At 41.6% G+C, this 26,592-nt stretch overlaps 1 protein-coding gene across 2 annotated transcripts; it reads left to right on the top strand.

Annotated features, from left to right (window-relative positions):
* On the top strand, positions 1-25,711 carry hgfa (hepatocyte growth factor a). Of its 2 annotated transcripts, none has more exons than XM_074625383.1 (18): positions 1-485; positions 6,904-7,066; positions 7,206-7,318; positions 7,976-8,090; positions 11,285-11,427; positions 12,125-12,245; positions 12,445-12,563; positions 15,127-15,298; positions 15,490-15,641; positions 16,477-16,570; positions 17,683-17,822; positions 19,994-20,026; positions 20,271-20,379; positions 20,475-20,549; positions 21,807-21,944; positions 22,166-22,272; positions 22,384-22,517; positions 22,738-25,711. In XM_074625383.1, exons 1-18 carry the CDS (start codon positions 422-424, stop codon positions 22,912-22,914), a joined length of 2,169 nt encoding a protein of 722 aa, XP_074481484.1. In that variant the 5' UTR covers positions 1-421; the 3' UTR covers positions 22,915-25,711. The 2 variants fall into 2 exon arrangements, with proteins under 2 accessions (XP_074481484.1, XP_074481485.1); XM_074625384.1 differs by having other exon boundaries at positions 3-485; positions 15,508-15,641; positions 22,738-25,710.
* Positions 25,712-26,592: the final 881 nt, after the last annotated feature.

The raw sequence follows: 26,592 nt of genomic DNA, 5'->3' as shown, positions 1-26,592 counted from the left end.
CTCTGCCATCTGTGTGTGAACGGGTGAATGCTGACATGTAGTGTAAAGCCCTTTGAGTGGGCGGAAGACTAGAAAAGCGCTATATAAAAGCAAGTCCATTCACCATTTGACATGCAGAACATTTAGGCTTGTGTGAGTCACATCCGATTTTATTTTGAAAAAAACCCAGCCCGGATGCTGCACTATTTAATCCAGCAGGATTTGACGCTGCTGAGGAGAGACGCTGCTAGAGAGAGAGAGAGGAGCGCGTTCAACTCCAGTAGAAGGGGGTTGAACCGAGGACGTGTGGCTTCTTTGGAAAAAGTGGCATCTTGTGTGAGGAGAAGAAGACGAGTCTCCACTCTGGACTTCAACACACAAACCACCAAGACTGTCGCTCATTTACATCAGGATTTTCTAACCTGCTTTCGACTTCCCAACCATGAGGACAAACGCATGGATTTACCAAGCTGCGCTGTGTGTTGTGATCACGATATTGGATACAGGTGAGACATTGGGGAACTCTGCTTCTTATATCTGCATGAACACTGTCTGCTGTGGTTCATTTTGTATCTCTCTTTTGATCAAATTAATTTGATTCCTTATGTTCTGATTATTGTCTATAGCTGTGCATTAAAGTGAGAAATACAGAATAAAGAAAAAAAGTTAAAAAAGTGGGCAAAAAAATGATTTTTCACATTTCTAAATTGGATTTTTTTTTCCAGTCAGGACTTGTCTTAAAGCAGCCTACTTTTTAAACATAATGTTCTGGAGACCTGTCAATAATTTAATATATGTCTTAATTAGGGCCTATGAGTGGTATATTGCATCAACTTGATCACAAGTCCTGTCTTGCACTGTTGATTTGCATGCTCTCTGATGAAAGACTTACTATTTTTTTGAAGATCAGGAGAGTACATTTCCAAACATTTAATAACTGTTTTGTACAATACAACTTTGAATGAAATAATTGAGCAGCATATTGATCCCCCTCCTGGGGGTCCCATTATTTCAGTTGGGTCTAATTGCAAGTTTGCAAATAGATTTAAAGCTCAGTATGCATTTAAATTGTTTTGTGCAATAATATTTGATGATCAGAAAGTTTCCTCCTCCAGAATAAGTGCTGCGTAACGGTGCCAATTCCTCTGCATTAAGGTATAGAAACCTGTGCCAAAGCGCTTTGGTTTGAATTGCATCTGCTTTGTCATTCAACCTTTTTTGATAATTTCAGTCTTTTTGCATCTATTGGACTGACGCCAGATATACCAAGAGGATGCCGTGCATGTTCTTCAATAACCTCGCACCCTGGGGGCGCACACACGCCCAACTAAAACGCATCCAAAACGAGCTCCGCGCCTCTCCTTTTTAAGCAGAAGCGCAGATTATCGTCTGCATACAGAGACATCCGTCACGCTGACATGTCACCGAGTAAAGCGCTGAATCCATAGTTACCACCGCCAAGGGGTGCCGACCCTGACCTCTGACCTCCCTGAAGTTGGGGAAAGTATAAAAAAAAAAAGCGCGCCCCGGCTCTGTGGTATTCATGCGTTTTTGTCCCGGTAGAGAGATAGAAAAGGGGTGTGTGTGTGTGTGCATGTGAGGGAGAAGGGTTGAGGAGGGGGGGTAACATCTGGCTGCTGAGCCCAGCTCCACATTTTGCTGCTCTCTGAAGCAGATGTAATGTCTGCTTAATTCCCAGACAGAGGCACACCTTTAACCTGCTACTTTCCTGTTGTTCATTTATTTATTTAAAAAGGATCCCCATTAGCTGATACCAATGGCACCATCTAGTCTTCCTGGGGTCCGAAATCAAGTGCATTAATTTATCACATACATACTATATATACAACATCACATTTGTGTTACACCTATAACACTCAAATTTTCAAACATATATCAATTTCACATTCATACACAATCTTCCTAGCCTCAAGGCCCATCATCAAGGAAAAGGAACAAAATAAAAACCCATACATGATCAACACTGGACTATCGATCAGCTTGCTTAAGTAATGTATTCGTAGATGGTATCTGAATGAGGATTTGTTAGAGGATTGACGGATGTAAAGAGGGCAGCTATTCCAATGATTGATGGCACGGTAGTCTTTTTTAAGGCGTTAGATTTTGGGTGAGGTAACATGATTTTGGCCATCACCTGCTGTTCTAGTGAAATGACTGTGAGCGTCTCTGCATTTGGTGATTTGACTGTATAAAAACTCGGGTTTAGTAGAATAAATGCTGTTACTAAAGTTCATAGTAGCTGTTCATAGAATATATATGTGTTCCTCATCTTGTTCTTATCAATTCTTTGCAGCTTATTTTCTAGGAAAAGCTTGACTTAAAATACTTATCCAGCTGACACTTTTTGCTCAAGGGCACCTATAAGTGGAAGTTTTCTGAGGGAAGGTCAAAGTGTCGGTTCATTCACCTTTTCCTATCCACATTTTTCAAGCCCAAACTATAGGGACTCCAACTCGTCCCTGTAAGCGATGGCTGCCTCTTCTCATTAAATCTCACACTCGCCCATTGAGCACGTTTTTATTATAATCTCCCAACTCCAGTGACTGTTTGGGATTTGGAGATAGCAGGAGTCCGACTGCAAGGAGAGGAAGAGACTAAGTGAAATCTAATTGAGCAGCCTGGCCAGACATCAGGGCTGGAACAACACTGTGATGAGTGCCAGATGTGGTCCAGTGGAGCCCAAAACATTAATAACAAGTCCTCCCCAAAAACCATTTTCAACCACGAGGAGCCTCTAAACGCTCCACAGTTTACAATATCCTAAGTACACACACAACGCCTTGTGTCGGATCTTGGCACGGGAGCGTGTATAGCTGTAACTCGGTAGCTTGAGATTTTCCTGTGTGATTTATATCGCACTTGCCCCCAAATTATAAACGGAAAACTATTGTAACTAAACACATAATGCAGTTAAAGATGCTGCTGTGGCCCTCAGATCCATTCCGCTGAAGGATGGGCTCTTAACTTTTTTTCCAGTATAGGTAGAAAATGAATGATTTGTATCACAGAGGATTTGGATTTAAAATATGGTTTTGTCCTGCTTTTGAACCCACTCGGGTCTCCTATACATTATGCTATGTCTTTGCAATGATATCATTCTCTTTTGATGTACTTCTTTCCAAAGAAATGGCTCTCAACAAAGGCCTATAACAAAAATAATTCATTATGTGTCCTTTTTCGAACTTTGGCAGTTTTCCCATTTCTCCACATACTGTGTGTTTTCTAGTAGTGTTGGATGCCAATAACTGAGAGATTAAACATAAAGTGTATACATAAAACTTAATAATGCGTAACATCAAAGCTTGCCTGCGAAAAAAGGAATTATAACTGTTTTGTTCCCTAAAAAACGTCACCCTCGTTGCTCAAATTAAATTAAATTAAACAGCAGGAGTTCTAATGAGACTTTCATGAGTGTTAAAGGGGAACACCACCTAAATTAAGAATTTCATTTTATGTTATTTCCATGGCCTAAAAAAGCTCAATCAATATTTGTGAACTTGAGCTACTCTCTCTCAAAGCCAGAAACCAGAGAAGAAAGTCTCAAACTTGTGATGTCATCGGGTATAAAGTCTGGAGCTGCTCCATAGACAATGAATGGGAGACTTCTTTTTTATTCCAAAATGAGCTTTATTCTATTGTAGTGTAATCAGTTGTGAAACAGAAAATGTACCCATATACTCAGAGAACAGTCCCCTGGGTGCTCTCAGTGTCATCTATAACATCTCTCCCAATTCATTGTCTATGGAGCAGCTTCACACTTTATACCCTATGACATCACAAGTTTGCGTTTTAGCGCTCTAGTTTTGGGATTTTTTGGGAGAGAGTTATTCATGTTTACGAGTATTTTTGGACTGTCTTATGGGGCATTCACAACAAACGCAAAGCAAAACTTTTCACGCGGCGCAATTACACCCAATGCAAAGAGGCGAATAGACACAAGTTTGTGCCGGGTGACACGAATGTGCGAAGGACGCAAGTACGCAAAATTTGCGGCAATCGCGCATGTTGAAATATTTCGACTCGGGTGAGAAATTTGCATGATGCTGTGTCGAGAAAGCCTATCGGCGTTGAGATTCTCCTTCTGAAGTTGTTGAATCAGAAATGGAGGAAAAAAGAAACTGGACGAAACTCTATGTATCAATGTGTGTGTATAAACCATACACTGTCTATGGTATAAACAACAACATCGCTGCCATATTGATGCATAGATGACGTTATCTTGAGTGTTGATGGAGCAGCTACAATGCTGGTATAGCCTGGCAGGGATTGATCCAAACTCCATTTAGAAAACTAGCATTTTAAAAGTTGTTTGCTTGTTATCTTGCAGACAGACCTGACAAAGCATGAATTCAGACTTTTTACAAATCTGCATCATTATGTAGTTATTTCGGCATAATTTTGATCCGTTTATTGCAATTAAATCCCAGCACAATCTGTTCATTTTGGGTTCATACCGCTGTAGCTACGCATGGCTTGCTAGACACGGTGAACACAGCTCGGTGAAATTCACAGAGTGCTGCCGAATGTTGTTACGAACCCAGACACGACACGGCATATGGTTTTCTGATGTATCGGAAAATTCCACAACATGCACCTTCTCCCCTCCGGCACGCCTAGCATGAGTGATGCAAATGAACACAAATGATCCCCTGACGGTTAAACTCGTGCGAGTAACGCAAAGTGGAAATTTGCTTCGCGGTTGGTGTGAATGCTGCATTTGACCTGTAATAACCTGTATGAAATTTGGAGGAGTCACACATGCAAGTTGCTGTAGGAAATCCCGGATATCCATTCAATACATCTACAATAACATAAATCTCCAAATACTCAAATTTTTTGGGATCCGTGTCTGTTTTCTGAAAGCAGTAAAAATATGAAATATGCTTTCATGAGCATTAAATCTCCAGCTGAGGTACTGGAGCACGTTTGGATGGACATCATTCTGTTCTCTTGGCTGTCTTCACAGTTCAGCACCCACTCTGCATTTCTCAGCTACCTTGGTTTGAAGCAGGTGTGCCGGGGAGCATTTTGATCCCGGACGCACTTCATACAAAATTTTCCGACACATAAACTAGTCCGCTACCTCGGTTCAGCCAGCGCAGCAGAAGCACGACCTAGAGAAAGGTTTTCTCAAGAGTTTTCAGGGGTTCAGGACTTGCACAATGATGTTTCAGTATGATTCGCCTGTGCGGATGCTAATACGCCAACGAGCATCAACATGTAGTTGAAGGATGCTGGCCCCCCAGTTCATGTATGACAGTGAAATAATTCCATCTTTTGCTCCACTTCCTCCCATGCCAAGACTCTGAAACCAGCGTTCACGCCTCCTGTTATTCTAATAGTCGAAACCACCGTGAGGAAAACTCCGGGAAATATTCTCGTTTTGACAAGTTCCTTGACATCAGCGGTGAAATGTTTGGCCGCCTCCCAGCGTTTGAGTAATGTTTGATGCTTTGTCAATGAGGAGGAGACAAATACATTCCACATGTTTTTATCGTTTTTTTTTTCTTTTTGCATTTTGTCTTTACATGATAGCTGACAGAGTAGATACAGACAGGAAACAAGAGAAGAGAGAGAGAGAGGCACAATATGCAACGAAGGCCACCTGGCTGCCATGAAGCCCCCCAACCTGGTTATTCTGAACCACATGCCATTTAAATATAAAGCGATATTTGGTGTGGAAAAGAAGTAAACAATTAGAAAATATAAAGCATAATGTAGACGGATGATAACTCAGAACTGTTGCTTGTACTCGCACGAAACAATGCGGCGCACGAGCTACGGGCACGCACAAAGGCGTTTATGTTCGGCATGTTCGTTGCAGCATACTCCGAAACGCCAGGAGGGTTACAACAAAATCTTCTTTTTAGTAGAAGCAAGAAGTCAGCAAGTGTCATCGAAAAACGCCATAGACCAAACATGAAACTCCTGAGTGTCGAAGAGGATTTTTTTGTCAATATTTGTATTGAATTTTAACATAACACAAATAAATGCACAATCTTTGACCAGGTAAAAATAATAATTAATACTAAAATAAATGAAAAAAAATGCAGAAGGAATTGTAATTAACTATAAACTCGTATAACATTCATGGACACAGGCCTACTTTATCACCTTTATTCAATCCCTGTTAAAGTAGTCAAATATTTGGAAGAACAAATAATGAAACGAAGGTTAAAAGGTTGAATATGTTGTAAAACAATTTTTTTTAAAGCATATTAAAACAGACTGGCTGTCTTTCTAAAAAGCCTGGGACATACTTTAATTTAAGTAATATGCTTTTATCAGTATTTGTCCGAAAAGCCCCGTGCGTGCAGCAGGCCGTAGTTACAAAAATTTCAGAGGTGTACGACCAAGCGCTGTGACCAACCTTGCGCCGGGGACACTGCGGCGACTCATAAACCTATTCTTTAGTCGTCCTCACAGAGCTGGCCACCGGCTAACTCAGTCCTTGTACGGTTGTGTCGAGAAGGAAACCCACAAATTGCAAAACAAACGTGCAAAAACTCTCGCAAGACTCGCTGCCCCCGCGACCTATCCTAACCTCACTCAAGGTCAATGCCTAACCTTAACCATCTCGCGAGAGTTTCGCAACTCGTGGGTTACCTTCTCGACATGACAAGCATCACGTCATTGGACAACTTTAGACGGATGTATGATTGAAAAGTCGGTCATGTAAAGGGTTAAAAACACTGCATTGACAATGCATAGAAATTGGGTATTCCATATGTTTGCCTGTTACGTTCTTGCCAATTCCCAGTCATGCTCACATCTTGGATAAATGTTGATTATTTACAGGTCAGAAACAGACAGTAACTCCCATACGAGATGGACCTGGCATTAACAGTGAATCTAATGGCTGTACCAAAAACATGCAGATAACGTGTCCTTGTGTTCTTGCAGGTTTTTGTAGAAGTACTCATCAGTCGTTACAGAAGTATGAGAAGAGTGAGAGTCACATGCTGGTTTGCACAGACTGCCCTCAGCCCCCTTTGGTGCGAAACAGCCGATCGCAGGAGCACTGCGCCCGCAAGTGCAAGAAGGTCAAGAAAAACTTCCACTGCAGGTCAGTTTCTTTTCTGTGTTCCCCCTGGAACATGGCCCTCAACTCCTCGTCCTCTCCTCCTTGTGTTGACACAGTATTTACATATTTTTGTTGTTTATCGTTCGCTCATCTTTCAACTACTTCCCGTGTGTCTCCACAGGGCTTTCAACTTTCAACGGCACAACAGGAAATGCCACTTGCTCCCTTTCGACCGCTTCAGCCACGGCGTGCAGAAGCAGGCCAACGTCAACTTTACTTTGTATGAAAAAAAAGGTAAACGGCGTCACATTTACATGCACAGGCAAAAAAAGCCCTCTTAAAGTCGAGTTCATGCTCTCTGGTGTTTTTTTTTTTTCTCACGAGAACATTCAGGTGCAGACGGATTTACACAGGCAAATTGGTGATTGCAGGTTGCGCTTCTTGCGTCGGCCTTTTAAGCTCTCTGTTTTCTCTTGTTGACACAATAAAAGCAACCAACCCCCCTGCTGTTTAATCACCTTGGCGGGGAGAGTCGCACGCATAAACACGTAGCACACTTAAAGTGGCGTGTAAACACAAAAAAATGCATTGTTTACAGTTAGAAATGCAAAAAGGCTTTCTCCGAATCAGGCTGTGTGTAATCTAGCACTTTAGGATTTACTGCAAAATTTACGGAAACTCCCCCCGGTGACATTTAATGAACTTCAGGGAGTTGTCTTGTTTTGGGAATAACACACAAGCCGGGTCGCACTAAAACGCTGGCTGTAAAAAAAAAAAAAGCCTTATTGACCATACATGGGAAAATATATTCCAGGTGGTCATGACAGCGGATGCAAATCAACTTTTAATTGACTAAACGGTGTATAAATTGGCACGCAACGAGTACACAGAGACAACTTGTAGAAGTGAATGTTTTTTAAATGCCTTTTATGCTTTTTTGCTCTCACTTAGATTATATAAGGGAGTGTATGGTCGGCACCAAGGACAACTACAGAGGGAGGAGGTCTTGGACGAAGTCAAACATCACTTGCCAAGCATGGTCCGATAATAACATCAATGAACACACGTAAGTCCTCTCTCTTTTTTTTAATCAAGAAAGAGTGCAAAATGTTGGGGGGGAATTATTTATTTACATGTTTCCTTGAGAGTTCAGCGCCTTGCTCGAAGGTGTTAATCATTCACTTCCCCCCTCCGCCAGATTCCTGTAGATTTGAACCAGCAGCCTTCAAAGTCTGCTTCTCTAATTTTTAAGCTTCCGCAAAACCTTCCTGGATGCTCCTTCTTCTGATTTCTCTGATATTGAACAGGCCTGCAGCAGCTGATTTATAGACGCTCAGATCATCCCCCTTCCACCTTAGAGGGTTAAGGAAAGGTGGAGGCTCGGAGACGGGCGAACGTTTAGCCAGAAATAAGTCTTTCCACGCATGCAGGGATGTCCTCTCTCTCCGACGAGGTTGTTTTTCTGCTTGCACCGTAGGCCGTCAGGTGTTTCCCAAAAGATGTTTTCGCTCGGCACGACAGTTCTTCTGTGCCAGCGTCTCATTAGTGGGGCTCATTAGTTGCAAGATATTTTAACTGCGGCAGGGGGGGGGGGTTTGAGGGACAGAGTAATAACAGTTTGAAGAAGTGAAAAGTACACAATGAAAGAAAGCACCAACATTTTATAGACCAAAGTCATGTTTTTGTCTGTTGTCCAGCTGAGCTCGCAGACATACTGAAAGAAAATACAAGTTCAGTGATCGCCCCCATAATTAAAGCACATTACAGCGTTGATCCCCCATCCCCTCCTCTATATACTTCCATTCCCTCTCCAGAAGCAGCTCCTCCACATTAGGAAATCCTTTGTCATTGTTTATTTGACACACGGTTCCAGTCCTTCGTCCCAGATGGCAAATGTAACAGCGCCCCGGCTTGTCAGCGACTTTTTTAACTTTCAAAGGGTCAAAGGGAGCTTTACTTAAGGGAGATTTAGTGCAACCGTGGGGTTACCTAACATGGGACTGTCCCGCTGTTTGAGAATTACCACCATAATGAACCACGCACCATTTGAGCTTCAGGTAACTATTATTTTCATGCTTGACCGGTCGCCGTTGGGCCAGGGGGGTGATTTCTCAGGAGGTTCCCTTCCAGGAATGGGACTTCCACCTGTTGTCTATATTTAGTTTTTTGGACCAGGAGTTCTGAAAGAAAAGTATGTATTGATGCCCAGCCAAGCACGGAGAAAGGAATGGAAAATTTCTATTTAATAATAGATAACATAGCAGTCATTTTATTTATTCCCATCGGGACAGTCTTTTATTTTTTCCACACATTTCCACTGGGAGGTCAGCGAGCATGCTCAACTAAAACACAGCTTCTTGCAGAGAGTTAGATGAGAAAGATTGATACCACTCTCATGTCTGTATGTTAATATGAAGCCACCAGTTAGTTTAGCTTCACATAAAGACTGGAAACAGGAGGAAACGACTAATATGGCTCGTCCGATGATAACCTTCAAATTTAATTTAAAATTAAACAGACAAAAATGACAGGGCTATAGATCTTCTGATCTAACTCTTGGCAAGAAAGTGAATTAGCTCATTTCCACAAAATTTCAACCTATTCCTTTTAGGACACCCTGCTTCCAAAAAAAAACATTATTTATGTCTCAAGGTGCTCCAATCTCTCAATACTTTATTCCGTTGGATGTTGTAGCATTGAAGCATGACTACCTTTGTTCCAGGTGCACGTTTCTAGACATTTTGCAGCCGTTACTTCAGGTCTAGATTTTCATCTTTAGCGATATACAAAATCTAGCCAAGTTCAGCCGGCTACAGAGAGCGAAGCATGTGTGTGTCTGCGCTCCGATGGGAACAGACGTTTTGGCAAGGAGATGAATAACTGGCCAACATCTGTTAGTGCAACATCATTATGGCTAACTTGCTCCCATGCAGCGGCCTTTTTTTACAGACTCTCACCAGATGCAACTTTTTTTTTTTTTATAAAGTGAGGGACCTTGTAATCCCATTTATAAATTAGGGATACAGATAGCAATATATCGAGCTTGTGAGTTACACACAACAGATGTGAGTTTTAGCACTTGGCAGACCGCTGCAAAAGAAGTGTTTTGTTGTAGTTTACATGCATAAGTGAAATGTCGCTGTTAGATTTAACCCTGTCATATTTTTCTGGGTCTTCCCATTCTTTCTGTTTTTTTGCTAAAAATTCAATGCCTGAGACTTCTTCTTCTAGATCTGGGTTGAATGATGTCGTGCATTAAGTGTAGAAGCCTTGCGTAAGCCCCAGGGCACGGAGGGGAGAGCGGAGCAGACTCCCCCAAGAAAAGAGTCATTGTCTGGGGTAGTGTGTTCAGACAAGCTGCTGAAGGGAGGGTGGACTGGATCTTTTTTTTTTTTTTTCTTCCCCTGCACATGTTGTTTCTTTTTTACATCATCAATTAAACACCGAGCTCTGTCGCCTTTTCGCTCACTCCATTATACTCACTTTTTTTCTTTTTGAAGCACTTAAGTCACTTGTTTCCTTTCACCCTTCTTCTTCCACGACCACAACTCCCGTCTTCCCTCTCTGTCTCTCCGTCGGCGGGAGGGGTAATGTGGTCGGCATGGATCAGGGGGGTGCTGACATGCCAGCTTTTCATCATTCCGCCCTGACAGAAGACGAATTTCACACACCGTTCATTTAGCACGGGGGTCCCACGCCGCTCCTCGTTGTTACATCCCATATGTTTGCACTATAGCCGGGGTTCCTTTTCTCGCAGTCTTACAGTCGCTTGTTCACGCTGATGCGAGGTAGCGCCGATGACAGAGAGGGATTAGGTTTAAACGTGTTCAAAGGCTGCCAGCAAAAGACCTGCTCGGTCTGCTCCAAGCGGTTCGTGGCGTTGTTCTGTGCTGTTGGCGGTTACTGTGCTGTGACCGAGTCTGGCTGCTTCACACATGAGGGAGCTGGGATTATGGTAGGAATCGGTGAGGCGATCATGCAAAAGGTGCAAACCTGAGGAGATATTGATGACTTACTTTGCATAAGATTTATTCGACCATGATTTGAAATGTAACCTGGTCACACTGTAGGCACCGAGCATTACTCAGAACGAAGCTTAATGCCTTTTGAATTTATTTGGCTTGTTACTGAGAGCACTAGCAGGCACGCCACTGTATACACCACTGGCGCAGCCAAGTGTGCAAGTACTCCCTAAGATGTATTTATACAGCTTACAGTATCAGTTAACACTTTTAATTATGTCTGTCTACTCCCCGGTAGGTTTTATCCCGATAGGTACCCAACGCAGGACCTGAGGGAGAACTTCTGTCGGAATCCCAACAACGACCCCGGTGGTCCGTGGTGCTACACCACAGACCCCAACGTACGGGCCGAGGAGTGTGGCATACCGCAGTGTTCAGAGGGTAAGACAAACGACGTCACTGTGACAGTAACATTGGGCCAAAATAAATCAGATTCACGTTAGAATAGTTTCTTTTTTGTACCTTTTCCTCAGGTGTTCTAACATTTAAAGGTCCCATATCATGCTCATTTTCAGGTTCATACTTTTATTTTGTGTTTCTACTAGAACATGTTTACATGCTGTAATGTTCAAAAAAACTTATTTTCCTCATACGGTCAGCCTGAATATGCCTGTATTTACCCTCTGTCTGAAACGCTCCGTTTTAGCGCATTTTGACGGAATTGCAACAAAATTGTGTTGCTAGGCGACAGCTTGGGTCCATGTGTACTTCCTGTCAGCTGATGACATTCACATCCACTGCAACCAGGAAATAAACTGGGACACATTTAGAATGTTTACATTTAAAATTGTGTAAAGGGTCTAAATATTGTGTATTTGTGACATCACGAATGGACAGAAATCCTGACAGCTTGTTTCGAATGCAGAGTTTCTGAATACAGGCTGTGTATTTCCCTGTGGATTTAGTGTTTCGATATGTTCACAGTATTTATAGAGGACTTAAGCCTGCTTTATTATAAAAAAAACCCATTAAAATCTCACTTTTTTTATAATATGGGACCTTTAAGTCATACGCTGTTTATGCATTTATTACTAGAGGAAAGAAAGTGTCGATAAATGTCGTTTTCCTTTCTTGACAGAAGTCTGTGTGACGTGTAATGGGGAAGATTACCGGGGCAAAATGGACCATACAGAGAGTGGCAAAGAGTGCCAGAGGTGGGACTCGACAAGGCCTCACAAACACCACATCCAGCCCAAAAAGTAAGCCGCAAAGCCGATAATCACATGCAGCACTAACCTTTCTCACGGACAATGCTGCACACACCCACGACAGATGCTTAAGTAACTGACGCTAATACTCAGGAGAGGTAGACCTCACCAGTTGTTATGACTTACTTCCTCTCCCCTCCGAATTTTTTCCTTTCCCTCCCTGCGTCCTCCTCTCCGTCTCCTCTCCCAGGTACCGGCACAAAGATTTAAAGGACAACTACTGTCGTAACCCAGATAATCGTCTTCGTCCCTGGTGCTACACCACGGATCCCAAAACTCTGTGGGAGTACTGCAACATCACTGTGTGTGGTAAGGGCCTATGTACTGTATCACATAGTTAGAAATCCATTATAAGATTCAAATGTGGACATGGCGTTGCTTGGTTTTCGGTGGGCACTACCAGATAGTGGTTTGAGGGTGCAATGGGGGTTCTTAGGACTTTGGTGGTTGTGGTGAACTGAGTAAAAGAGCTCCTTTTCACCCCTCCTAGAGTCTCATAATGCTTTTGTTTACCCATCTGGGTGTTTCATGTGGTGCCTTGCTTCAAATCCTTCTACCTCAACAAGGAAGAGTAAATAGGTCTTTAGTAAAGGGGGGTGGTGTGACATCAGAGAGTCAGAAGTGTTTTACTGAGACCACTCGCAGATGACAAGGAGAGTGTTACAATAGAGGCTATTATACAGAGATGCGTCACATGGACCATCAGAAGGCCTAATAGTTGTTTTAGTGGTATGAAAATGATGATGCATACAGACCAGTGACAAATTAAAGGAAACAAATGGAGAGGAGGAACATAATGAATGCAGATGCAGAGACCAGACACAAAGTCTGAATGGTTTGATTAGTTTGAAAATGATGTGAATCATATGTTAGGGCCAGGCGACAACCTGAAAAGTGACGCCAATGCAGAAGTGACTTAAACTTGACTTTCTTTCTAATAGCCAGCAGGGTGCGACTCCTCTGGTTGCAAAAAAGAAGTCTGATTGTATAGAAGTCTATGAGAAAATGAGCCTACTTCTCACTTGATTTATTATCTCAGTAAACATTGTAAACATGAGTTTATGGTCTCAATCACTAGTTTCAAGTCTTCTTCAATACAGCATGATGTTCATTTAGCAAATTATGGTCCCGTTTAGAGTCAAATAGACCATAAAGCAGGGGATGATTTAGGGCGTGGCTACCTCGTGATTGACAAGTCGCTACCACGGCATTGTCTGGGCTGGGAGTTGTCCGTGTTTTCGTCTTACAATTTAAAACCATACACAGTGTGTTTTCAGTTCAAGAAAGTTAATTGTAACATTTTGGTTGCCTAAAAATGTCTTATTCAGCATTCAGTTGTACTTAGCTCCACCCTCTCGTGTCACTTGTGGTTGCAAAAAAAGCCAAGATGACGACAGCCAAAATGCCGAACTCGAGTCTTCAAAACGGCAGTCCACAAACCAGTGGTTGACGTCAGAGTGACTACGTCCACTTCTTATCTACAGTCTATGGTTATGGACAGATCTCGGTCCAATTGAAAACCTATGAGAGATTTTGGATTTACATGACAGCATTAATCAAAACACTGCTGAGACAGCTCACTCGTGCGACTCAGAGAACCGGGGTTACACCAAGCAACCTGAAGTGATTTATCGAGAGAAAATGCCAAACTGTCTCTGGTTCCAGACTGAAAATTGGTTAATCGTAAAAAATAATTACAGATTAATCAATGGTGCAAAATAATCACAAATTACAGCCCTATTGTATTTGATACTGTATGTAAACATGTTTTAGACCTATATGTTGAAGCGGATAAACAATATAACCTCACTTGAGTCACATTTGTCAGAGTCTGACAGAGTAGTAGTTTAGATAACTTTTGCCTTCATATGTCATCCAAAAGACAGAGGGGGGAAAAAAGAAATGGATGCCAAAAATAGGTTACACCATTGGAGAATTTATTCTTTTCTTTGAAAGCACAATGAAATATCCCCACATGCACACCCAAAAAACACACAGCGCATCCCCCTTTGTCTCCGTCAGACTCGTACGCACGTGTACTTTACCGTACAAGTTATGATTTACAGCAGAGGGCGGAGGATCTGCATTTGTCCAGATGTGTGCATCCCTCAATGCCTGCCCTCAGAAAAGATAAAAACCACTGACCTGTACTCCGCAGTGCACACACAGACACTGGCATGCATTACATCAAGCCAAAGAATCCCTCTTTTCCATCCCGCCTTTTCTCCTTTTCTGCCTCAAAACATTCCCTTTTCCTCCTCCATCTTCTCCCATCTCATTTGTCAAAGGCTAAAGAAACAGAGACAGAAAATCCAGAGGGGAGAACTCGCTCCTTCGTGTACTGCAATCCCCTACGCTGCTGAAAAGCAGAATTCCATCTGAAGATGTTTGGAATAGTTTTCCGGTGGATAAAAGTTGCCCCAGCCAGACCGGATTTGGATGTGATATCTTTGGTTGAGCTGCAATAAACAAATTCACCAGATATTTTAATGTTTAAGGTTGAGGCAAAGCTGTATTCATTAACATGATCAGGTTTTTCTTACAACAACATGTGACATTAAGAGGCATCAACAAGTTAAATAACTGCATATTGTTGTGGATGTCCCCTACGTGCAAGAATGTGGGGCACCGTTGTTATGAATACACAGAAAGTTTCCTATCAGTTGAGACAAGGGGGGAGTGCTACTGTTTTTGATCATCTGTCTCTAGGTTAAACATGACACATTCTTTTGGGGATTAATATCTCCCTCCGTCCCTCCCTCCCTCCCTCCCTCCCTCCCTCCCTCCCACCTTCGCTTTCTACATTTCACTCCTCCTTTTCTCATGCTTCCACTCACAATTTCTATTTTTTTTTTTGTCTTTTCTTTGCTAGATTCCGACTCAAGCGAGGACACAGATGTCAATGTAACAACATCCTGTGTCCAGGGAAAGGGCACAGATTACCGAGGCACAATGAATGTCACTCCAGAGGGTGTGACGTGTCAGCGCTGGGACTCCCAGTCGCCCCATAACCACTCCTTTCTTCCCCAGAACTTCAAATGCAAGTGAGTAATGTTTGTTTCCCGGCCCTCTGACAGCTTGGATTCTCTCTGCTGGTGCCGAGTGTGTTCATTTTGGTGCAATTTGACTGTTGAAATGCCAAAAATAAGAAATGTGATGAGCTTGAAACATAAAAAAAAAGATGATGGCTTTGCTGTAAAAATAAAATACATCAGCACCATCATTTAAATTGTAGTTTGTGTATGTGTTCTAGAGACCTCGGAGAGAACTACTGCCGTAACCCCGATGGTGCAGATTACCCATGGTGCTTCACTACAGACCCTAATCAGAGGATAGCCAACTGCACCCACATCCCCAGGTGTGATGCTGAAGCCACACAAAAAATAGGTAAATTACTGTACAACTTCAACTTTAAAGGAACAGTTTGACATTTGGGGAAATACGCTTATTAATTTGCTGAGATATGAAGCCAACAACAGGGAGGTGCCAAAAACTGCAGGATGAGAAAATTCATATCACACTCACCATACAGATATGAAAGTGGTAACGATTTTCTTATCTTACTCTCCCTATTTCCCAAAATGTCAAACTATTCCTTTAAGACTACCGGTGTTTTCTAAGCAGACTTCAAAAGACTGGCAAATATCCATGTTGTTTTCTTGAATAATGTGATTGAAATGCAGAACTACAAGCGGCTTCAAAAGCCATGTCAAGCGGAGTTACACAGACACTTTCTCGCTCCCGTAGGACTGGGCCACTTGGCAGCGTGCGGCCCGATGAATTCCATTTCATGGAAGAACAAAAAAAAAAAAAACACCAGACTTTGGCAATAGAGCTGGCTGTCATTTCCCATGTTTCTCTGCTTTACATTTACAGCGAGATGTCCACACATGTTTAAACTACAGCCCGTCTTCTGATTCTGTTTAAGAGCAGACATACAGAAAGGTTTAAAATGTTCTACCACCGGCTACGCGGGGGCCCTTGACATAAAATTCATCCAAAACCACAAAAACAAGCCAAAAAATCTGAACTTAATTATGTTATGTTTGCATCGATGAGAAAGACAGCCACCACCCAAATCATGTATGTAGCTCTTCTGGGTACTGCTCACTCACTGATTGCAGTTAAGTGTTTGAGAAACTGCTGCGCTGAGTAATTCTATGTTCTCCTGGGAATATTTATCCTGATGGTCTGAAATAATAATATCCCTTTTCTTTCTTAGAGTGTTATGAAGACAACGGAGAGACGTACCGGGGCACTTTATCCATAACTCGATCGGGGATTCCCTGTGCAGACTGGTCACATCACATAAACAGGTAAGAAATCTGTTTATTCATGCATAAGAAAATGTGTTGTTTTGAACTCCCAGTCAAGTTTAAGCCGCACTCAGAAACACTGTTTTATCCTAGAGAGGCTGACATTTCATTTCAGCTCAGTTGATGAGTGTTTGTTGACGACTCAGCTCCCATTGCCTTGTGAAAATCCCCACTGAAGCTAAGCAGTGAAAACAAACAGCAAGAGGAAATCAGGGGGTTCCTCAGGGGTCAATACCGGGCCCAATTATTATTCATCTAACTGACGAGAGGAAACCCTGCGGTGCTCTCCGAAGTGACCCATCCTGACGGAAAGGTTGCCCACTCCGCGCTCGTTGCTCCGTGCTTAAGTCAGTGCTGTTGGAATTACTTAATTTACAGGAATTTTAAAAGCCAAAACGGCACAGACAGATGGACATGTTCCAGAGCCGACCCCTGACCCCAGGAAGTGCTTTTCCAAGGGAAAGCAGATCAAAGCCAATCAGCTCCCTCGCACAGGCTGCAGCCAGCGAGTCTGCCCTGCTCAAGGTCAAGGGGTCACCCCAGGAAAAACTGCCGAGAGCCACAGCTTGTTTAACATCCTCCTGGGAAGTGGAATTATCTTCACCTCCTGACAAATTGTCGCCCATCGCTTAGCGTTATTTTTTGTGCGTGTGTGTGTCCCAGCTGAGTAATTGCTTTCCAGTGATATTTTGGATATGTGCATTTAATTCTCTTAGAGCAAAGTGCAAAAAATTAAATGTGAATTCCTACAAATCGGGAGCACAACCGAATCATTCCACAGAGGATGTGGCTCCTGCTGGTCTGAGCCCCGCCGAATGCTTAGAGTGCATACTTTCATACTCCCATGAGTGCTCTTCACAAAACTCTGCGTTTCCTTCTACGGCCTCGGTGCAGCGAATGCAGAGGATTCATTGCGCCATAGGAAGGCCAGAGTCAGACTTTCCAGGCATACCATGGTTACTTACAGCGTATATGTACTGTATATGTGCATGCCGGTGTGTTTTTAGAGAGCGTGTATGAATCTAAATGAGACGTGGCCCGGTGTTAGTTTTGATACACTGTGTGCAAAATAACAAATGGAATATGAGCATGTGTATTTGTGTGTTTTACAGTGGGGATTCTCACTCTACAGAATCCCACGTAGGGCTGGAGAAGAACTACTGCAGGAACCCGGACCGGGACAAACATGGCCCCTGGTGTTACACCAATCCAAATAACCGTTTGGCCTGGGACTACTGCAAACTGAAGCACTGTGAGTGGCTTACATAACCTCGTCTCTCCTCATGTCAGTCTGTGTAACACGAGATGCATCTGTGTTTTGTCAAAACCGTGAATGGAGTAATTTCATATTATTCACTTTCTTACTGAGAGTTGGATAAGAAAATCGATACCGCTCTCATGTCGGTACGGTAAACATGTTGCTAGAGCCAGCAAAACACCTCTAAAACCACAACGTACCGTTTTCACTCTTTGGTTTTTGTGCGGACTAAACAAACAAGATATATCATGTTAATTAGTGAGCTTTAGACGTGCTGATAGGCGGATTGTGTTACCTTGAACAGAGCCAGGCTAGCCGAGAGTGGTATCAGTCTTCTCGTCTAACTCTGGGCAAGAAAGCGAATAAGCGTATTTCTCAAATTGCTGAACTATTCCTTTAAGGTTGATGGTCATTCAGAACAAGCTCGGGAGCATTGTTCACTTGTGCAAAAAAAAATGGCTGCCTTTTGAAGTTAGAGCTAGAAGCTTGATGTCAAAGTGAGGAGGGGGATTAATGATAAAGTGGAAGTATGTATTGGTACAAGTGACAAATTAACAGGCTACGAGTGTTTAATTCGAGCAGTGAGAGTTTAATTAAATTAAAAAACATGAAGTGGGTGTCTTCCCACAGGCCTTGTGGTTTAGAACTTGATCCCTATTTTGGTTACATTTCTGAAAGCACAGCGCATCCATTGCTGCAGATACAGGTGCAAATTGATGCATGTATGTGTACATACTGTATGTCAGCAGTATTTATAGGACCAGTGTGTAGGATTCAGTGGCATCTAGCGGTGAGGTTGCAGATTGCAACCGACTGAATATCCCTCAGTTCACTCCTCCCTTTCCAAGATAACGTAAAAAAAAGTCTCTCTCTGGAGCCAGTGTTTGGTTTGTCCTCTGTGGGCTACTGTAGAAACAAGGTGGAGCAACACGGCGGACTCCATGAAGAGGAACCCACTCCCTATCTAGATATGAAGGGCTCATTCTAAGCTAACGAAAAAAACAATGATTCTTAGTTTCAGGTGATTTTACACTAATGAAAACATAGTTATGGATATTATATTCCATTTTTTGCTAATAGATCCCTAAATCCTACACACTGGACCTTTTTTAAAAGTAGGAATGTGCAGAATGTTGAGAAAAAAAAATAGCAGACTGTTTTGAAGGTCTGTGCATTTTTACACCAGTTTTAGTGTGCACCTGGCTAATTGCTGCAGAAGGCAGGTGTGTGTATTTAAATATGCACGCACGTGACGGCTACCAGATGTGTCTTGTGCGCATCTCCAGAAATTAAGAGCACTTTGTCTGGAACATTTCATGAAGCTCATGAACAATGGGTAAAGTATGTCAGGATGTGAAGTAAGGTCAGCAGCAGACTCTGAACAAATAACAACAATGGAAGAAAATTGTTGAGGATAAAGTTTCTCATAATAAAATGTCATGTTTAGTTATACTTACGTTGTGCAAAAGTTCTGCCAAGTATGTGAACAATGCCACCCAGATCCCAGCTGTTTGTCTGTGTGTACACATAGGTAAAGAAACATGTATTTCATGAGCTTTTCAGAATGTCAAACAGCACTTCTGAGCGTTAATTGGCATTTAGTCTATAGAAAAAGACAGTGTTGGTATATTGTTGCAGTGTAATGAAATAACACAAGTGGTTTTTGCTTTGCAGCCTTTGTCGACTTCAGCAAAAAATGTCATAACTGTGTTTTTACGTAATCCGTTAGCCGTGGCTTTGTCCAAATTGGCAGAGAATGCACGATGCTGCTCAAACATCAAACGGATGCAGGTCTCTGTCGCTGCCATCCTTTTTTACTGGCGAAAACACACACACTCGAGCGGCCGGACCCAACATTTTCTTTGGCTGGTTTCAATGAAGAGCCTCTCTTCGAATGGCCGCAGAATAATTTCCATAATGTAAAACATATCTGCCGTGAAGTTTTTTGAGGTTCTTGAGCAAATGTATTTGCTGCGGTTGCGGACTGTTATAGCCTCCAACAACGATTGAGATTGAGACATATAGTCTTTATAAAGTAAAGAAGGGCTGTCTTTTTCAATGAGTTTTCATGCTTTTGTGTGACAATGTATGGTCAGCGGTCTAAATTATTCCCTGCTGCTGTGGGGTCTCTTCTTACTGTTGTGCTTTTTCTTTACATCTATCAGGTGAATCAGCTACGCCGGCTCCTCCACCGAACAGTGAGTACCACTTATCTGGCTTTTTACCAGTCTAGCCCTCTTCCTCGTCCTCTTATCGCTAATCTCGTCCCTTTTTCCTTTTAACTCTTTGTATCAAATCCGTCTGTTGTCATGTACCCGACTAAACAAATCATATTTTATGGTTGCCTTTTTGAAGTCTTAATATATACATTTTCCCCATTGAAATGTAAATAATACATCCATCGGTCTAACATGCGGCATAAAAAATGTCTTCTCGTTTAAGCTCTAGCTGGGACCAAGATATCCTGCTTCGTGCATATAAACACCAGAATTGTCGGAGGACACCAAGTGCGAGGTACGGACGGCAGCTGGGTCGTCAGCATCCAGAGAGAGTAAGTCATTTTTTACATCTGTGCTTTTACAAAACGTATCCGTTTTTATGCTTTTTATTTATATATGCGAAAATCAACTTCTTAAATTTTCTTAGGAAGCTTCATTTGTGCGGGGGCTCGTTGATCAGAGAAGACTGGGTTCTGACGGACCAACAGTGCTTCACCTCCTGGTAATACTCCTTTTCATTTCTGTCTGACAAACTTTAACCAAATCCTCCTATTTTTTTATTTATTTTATTGTTTATTTTTGCATGGACAGCAATAAAATCCTGTACAATCATTGGTGGTGACACTTTTGTGTTGACTTTAGCCAAAGCTTGAGGTTGGTTCTAAACACTCTCTCGTTTACCTCTTCCATTTACTCTATCTCTCACATTCTTTTCGTCTCGCTGCCCTCTTTTTACTATAGTTTAAAGTGTAGATGCAGGATGTACAGTATCCTGTTTACTGACAGTTACTCCCAGACAGGTCTGACCTGAGATATGAAACAGAGAATGGGTTGGCCTGCAGATCTGTTTAACTTCTGCAGTTGTCGGAGTCAGTCATATACATGTAGTATCTCTACATCTGAAGTAGTGGTTTTAAAGGAAATGTCCCTATCTCTGTACGTACAGTCCTGCATGTATTGCATATGGTGTACATCAGTAGCTTTTAGCTGATATTATTAGGCCCCGTGTGTGTCGTGGAAAAACATGGTCTGCTTTGAGACTTTGCTCTTTGTCTTTCTCATATTTGTCTGTCATGTCTTCACATTTGGCAAAAAAAGATCAATAATATATTACTTTTAAATTGAAATTGCTGTGATCATGTTTCTATAAAGAACTTGTGCAGCAATGAATCCCGAAATGCACCTGGAATTTTGTGTTTTAACAAGTTGCAAATAATATGTAATATTACTTATAGTTCAACTGACTTCATGCAATATTTAAAGAGGACCTATTATGCTTTTGTGCTTTTCCCCTTTCCTTCAGTGTGTTATATAGTTTTTTTTGTGCATGTAAAAGGTCTGCAAAGTTGCAAAGTCCACACCAAAGAGAGTTACTCTCCCCCACAGAAACACTGCTCCTCCTGAACTGCCTGAAACGCCTTGCTTTTAGTCCTGCCTTATCCTCCGTAACATGGTGATGTCACCAAGTAACATATTTGCATAATACCTGCAAAAGAGGTGCTGCAGCTGAGAAAAACGAAACGTTTTTTGAACATTAAACCATGTGATATGGGTCAAGTTCCACTAACACAATCATGCAACTTGATAGCATCTTTCATCGCATCTTGCCTCCTAAACGCCCTCTTCTTTCAAACCCCACACCTCCAGTTTGTAACGCATGCTTTCTCGTAAAAGTTTTCCGTCTCCATCCCGATCGCCCGCTCTACATGTAACAATGCCGTCGGTTTACAACTTACATCTCGGTCCTTGTGGTAATCAGCGTTCCAGATCTGAAGGATTACAGCGTGCAGGTCGGTCTGCGCCACCTCAACGAATCCTCAAACCACCCGAGACTTCGCATCTCTCGTCTGATCTGTGGCCCGGAAGGATCTAACCTGGTTATGCTGAAACTAGAAGAGTAAGTTCTCAACTACTCACTTGGTTTCCACTAATTTAAGATCCTAATGTTAAACTAACATAACTAGTGATATGGAAAACTATTTAATCTTTTGTATTGTACGAATTTTACTACATAAATTGTTATTGATCTAAAAGATTTTTGCCTTACGTGCCTCTTATTTGTGTGCATATGTTTTTTATTTTGACTGTAATTTATGACTAGTATTATTTTTGTTCCAGTCCTGCCCCTGTGTCCGAAGGTGCCTCCACTATTCATCTTCCAGTAAAAGAGTGTCACATCACCGAGGGCACCAACTGCACCATGTACGGATGGGGGGAAACCAAAAGTACTGCCTTCTTTCACCCCATATGCCAACGCCACCTTTGCATTTCAACCATTATTCAAAACAAATATCTGAAGCATTTAACAATTACACTGCATGTCCTTCTCTGTTCAGACACAGGATACGACGAGGCACTGAATGCCTTGACCATGCCCATGGTCAACAATGACATGTGCTCACAAATCAAAGGGGATGCCGGGGAAAGCAGAATATGCGCCGGCGGCAAGAGAGGAGAAGGCGTGTGTGATGTAAGAACAGAAATGCAGCATGATTGTACATTAATTAAAAGGTTTTGTCATCCAAATATAACATGGCAACATCTAGATAGTCAGTTTTCACCGGAACTACTTTTCTTCGTGGATTATCTTGACTAACTGTGACTTTTATTTTATTTTCAAATGCAATTTTTACGTATTTTTATTGCATCGGGTTGGCAGCAGACATTCATTCTTTACCCTTTCCTTGCAGAAAGACAATGGCGGTCCGTTGGTTTGCCAGGAACACGAGCGCAAAGTCATCGTCGGCGTCAGCATCCAGAGGACAAAGTGCGCCTCATCGCAGCCCGCGCTTTTTGTCAACGTCGCTTTCTACTCCGAGTGGATATACAAAGTGTTCAAACTTTACCCCAGCTTGGAGAGGAACTGACGGTGTGGCGTGAAAATCAACCCCCGTGCACGACTTTACCACAGCACTGCGAGAGGAGGAGGGGCGGCGGCTTTGGTGCCAACAAATTCCAAGACCTCTCCAGTACGGCCCGCAGGGGAGAAATCAGCTTATGGAAAGCGGCCATTATGGGATTTTGTGGCTGAATTTGTCATTTTTTTATGGAGATGACAGAGATTAGTGAAGACTGGATAAACCGAATGGAATCTCATTCGTTCTTCCACTTTTGCAAACGAACACATTCCCGGGCGTCCGCCTTAATATCACTTTTCCAACCAAAAGTCTCGGGCACATGGACGGCATACTAATTGTATTTTTTTGACATGTTCAGAATTTCTGAAGCCATGCAAACAAAGACGATGAGAAAGGACGCTCAGTATTATCTCCTGGAATATACTTGAATATGGACAGTTAATCTGGAGGTTACCACATGAGAAACCCTCCTGTGACTGTGACTTCTTTTTTTTTTATGTGACGAGCTGGACTGCATTACTTATTACCTCCAACACAAAGGATGTGGATGGATAATTGTGTTCCTTAATGCCAACAAATATACTAATCTGGTCATCAATTTTACAAATATAACAGCAAAAATGCTAAATATTATTCGGCTTCTGAAATAATCCAACAAAGATGTATGGTAATACCAAAAGGGGAGGAAAATATAAGCATGAAAAGGTCATTATAAACTATCTATTAGGTATTACACACACTAAAAGTCAAGCCAAGCCTCTTAAGTCCAGCAAATGTTCAAATTTGGCTTCAGATATACCAGTAGTTAAGTATATAAAACACACTATTGCTGCTTTAAAAGCGAACTGCAGCAGCCTTGGCAACCCACGCAGTGCTAATTGTGTGCAGTAGCTGGACTACCTTCTCCCCGGTTAGCCGTAACTGTTAGATTCCCCGTGAGAGGGTCTAAGTAGGATTGCTCCAAAATCTTATGCTAATATTTGTAGCATGAGAGAGAGCCATGCCAAATATAACATGGCTATTTGGTCTCCAGTTTGGAGGGAACTTTGGCCCCTGGTGGGCTGTGTGTGGTCAGTAGGATATTTTATACTTTTTTTTTTCCTTTTTGTTTTATGGAAAGTGATTCCTTATGTTTCATAACTGCAGATTTATTGTTTCTGCTGTGCTGTAAGATATTATAGGTCTTATAGATCTGGAATATGTTTGGTTCACTGAGTTAACGTCAGATTGGCTTCTTCGTGAGTCTGATTATGTTTGATATATTTAAAGAGACTGGTAGCTTGTAAGTAGTAGTTAGGCATATTTATTTTTTTTAAATCAGCAGAAGAAATCGTTCGAAAATAATCCAGATTTCAGTGTGAAATTTAGATTTATGTGTCTAATTTCTGAGATTAATAATGACCTCCAGAATAACTGGGGTGCATGTTTGATTCACAGGTAATAGCCACACAAACATGAGCATAGATCTGTTCAAAATGTACCTTAAAGGGAGATTTGTCAAGTATTTAATACTCTTATCAACATGGGAGTGGACAAATATGCTCGCTTTATGCAAATGTATGTATATATTTATTATTGGAAATCAATTAAAAACACAAAACAATGACAAATATTTGTCCAGAAACCCTCACAGGTACTGCATTTAGCAAAAAGAAATATGCTCAAATCATAACATGGCAAACTGCAGCCCAACAGGCAACAACAGCTGTCAGTGTGTCAGTGTGCTTGATTATGACTTGCCCCCAAACTGCATGTGATTATCATAAAGGGGGCATCTCTGTAAAGGGGAGACTCGTGGGCACCCATAGAACCCATTTCCATTCTCATATCTTGAGGTCAGAGGTCAGGGGACCTCTTTTCCCTGTCAAAATTGACGAAATAAAGCCAAATAAGTGAAGCAATACATGCGATAGTGAAATATTACATTATCACGCGCTACATGACTACCCAAATGACCACTTGCTTAGTTATGATTAATATGTGTGATGTTTAGTTAGACTACAAAATCGAATGTTTCTCTTACAATATTCTCCATCCATGACCACTTCTGAATTAGCAAAAGTTTGCGAATAGCCAGATGATGCCTGTAGCCCTAAATGCCTTAAATTATGCCAAAAATCCCAACTCATTTAACAATAAAAGCAGTGTATTTTACTCATATTTGTGTGGCTCCTATGCAAAAGTTAAACAATATATTCTATTCTCAGCTCTAAGACTGTTCTGAATATCACATGGAAAATGGTACATAGCAATAAAGGAACAAACATTATTTTAGGGGCTTTCCCATCAGCCTTTGGTTTCAAAGACCGTAACTGTATACAATTAAATTATAACTGTGGCCTTAATCGTACTTTGAGAACAAATGCAATCCTCTTATAGCCTTGCACAGGTTGAAGCCAAGGTGAACGTCTATGAAGTAGCAATTTAAATGAAGAAAGCTTCATTGAAGGTAACTGACATGTAAGATAGGTGAAACCAAATATCCCATATTCTTGGTCACTGTGGCAAATCATATAATTGTATTGTAAATTGAAGTGTTATTTAATTTCCCTTAATGTAAATAGCCCAGTGCATTCTGTAAATTACACTTTGTAATTTTTGTAAATATCATACTTATAAGTATTTTTTACGTCACGATCATTCTGTTTATATGTTTGTATACTGTAAACTTTAAATATAACAGCTGCTATTTTGTGTTAGTGAGTTGTTTTATATCTATGATCTTTTTTCTGAATTTTGTAGCCTTTGTATTATTCCTATTTTAATAAACAACCTGACATTACATTTAGCTAAATTCTCCATTTCTTTCCCATGTGTAATATGTTTAAATGCCAGACACTTACTGTTTTGGCAGTTTACTCTCGGTATCACTCAGAGCAGCAGATTCTAGTGCATGATAAATATTCTGAAGTGGCTGAAAGCAGTAGTGGTCATTAATACAGCCACTGAAGGAGATGAATAATACCAGGTCTTTTGGATTATAAATTTGGACATCCCATACTTCAGTGAGATACACTTGGATAAGCTTTTCAGCAGCTCTGAATGTTTTGGTTGCTCAATGTGAGATTAGAAATACTTAATGCTCCAAATGTAAGATTAATGGGCCTCGTGCAGGAACAAATTTATTCTTAGATAAGTATACATAGTATATCATGTATAATTTGAATGAATCTGAAAACTTTTCCCGGACGCCCTGGCAGAGTGCCACAGATCCCACTTTGTGAATCACTAGTTTAGTGCAGTAGTACGTGGGGGTCGGACCCCTCCAGAGGGTCACGAGATAAGTTTCAGGAGTAGTGAGATGATTAATAGGGGAGGAATGAAGAAAAACCAAGTTCTTCTAATCTGAATAAATTTTTTGTACTTTGCTTTTATTTTTTTTAACAGTTACGAAACCATGTGGCGCCCCAAGTAGACACTGCTTTTTTTGTAAATGGTCACAAACCGAAAACGTTGGGAACGACTAATTTAAAAATGTACCATATGATTTGTTCTAAATGTAAAATCTTAATCTGTCAGCTGGTTAGACTGTTATCAGGTTAAATGAGCGTTATCAGGGGTTATCAGCCTCATAGATGTGAGTCAGTAGGGCCCTGCTGCGGTAGGTTTTATCATTGATTCACATGGTTGATCACTGAAAGAAGGAATAAAAGAAGACAACAGTGACCGTAGTAATTATGACAAATA

The sequence above is a fragment of the Sebastes fasciatus genome, chromosome 23 (genome assembly GCF_043250625.1).
Source record: "Sebastes fasciatus isolate fSebFas1 chromosome 23, fSebFas1.pri, whole genome shotgun sequence".
Lineage (NCBI taxonomy): Eukaryota > Metazoa > Chordata > Actinopteri > Perciformes > Sebastidae > Sebastes > Sebastes fasciatus.
The sequence above is the reverse complement of the archived record's forward strand: the minus strand, read 5'-3'. Positions and strand labels throughout refer to the sequence as shown.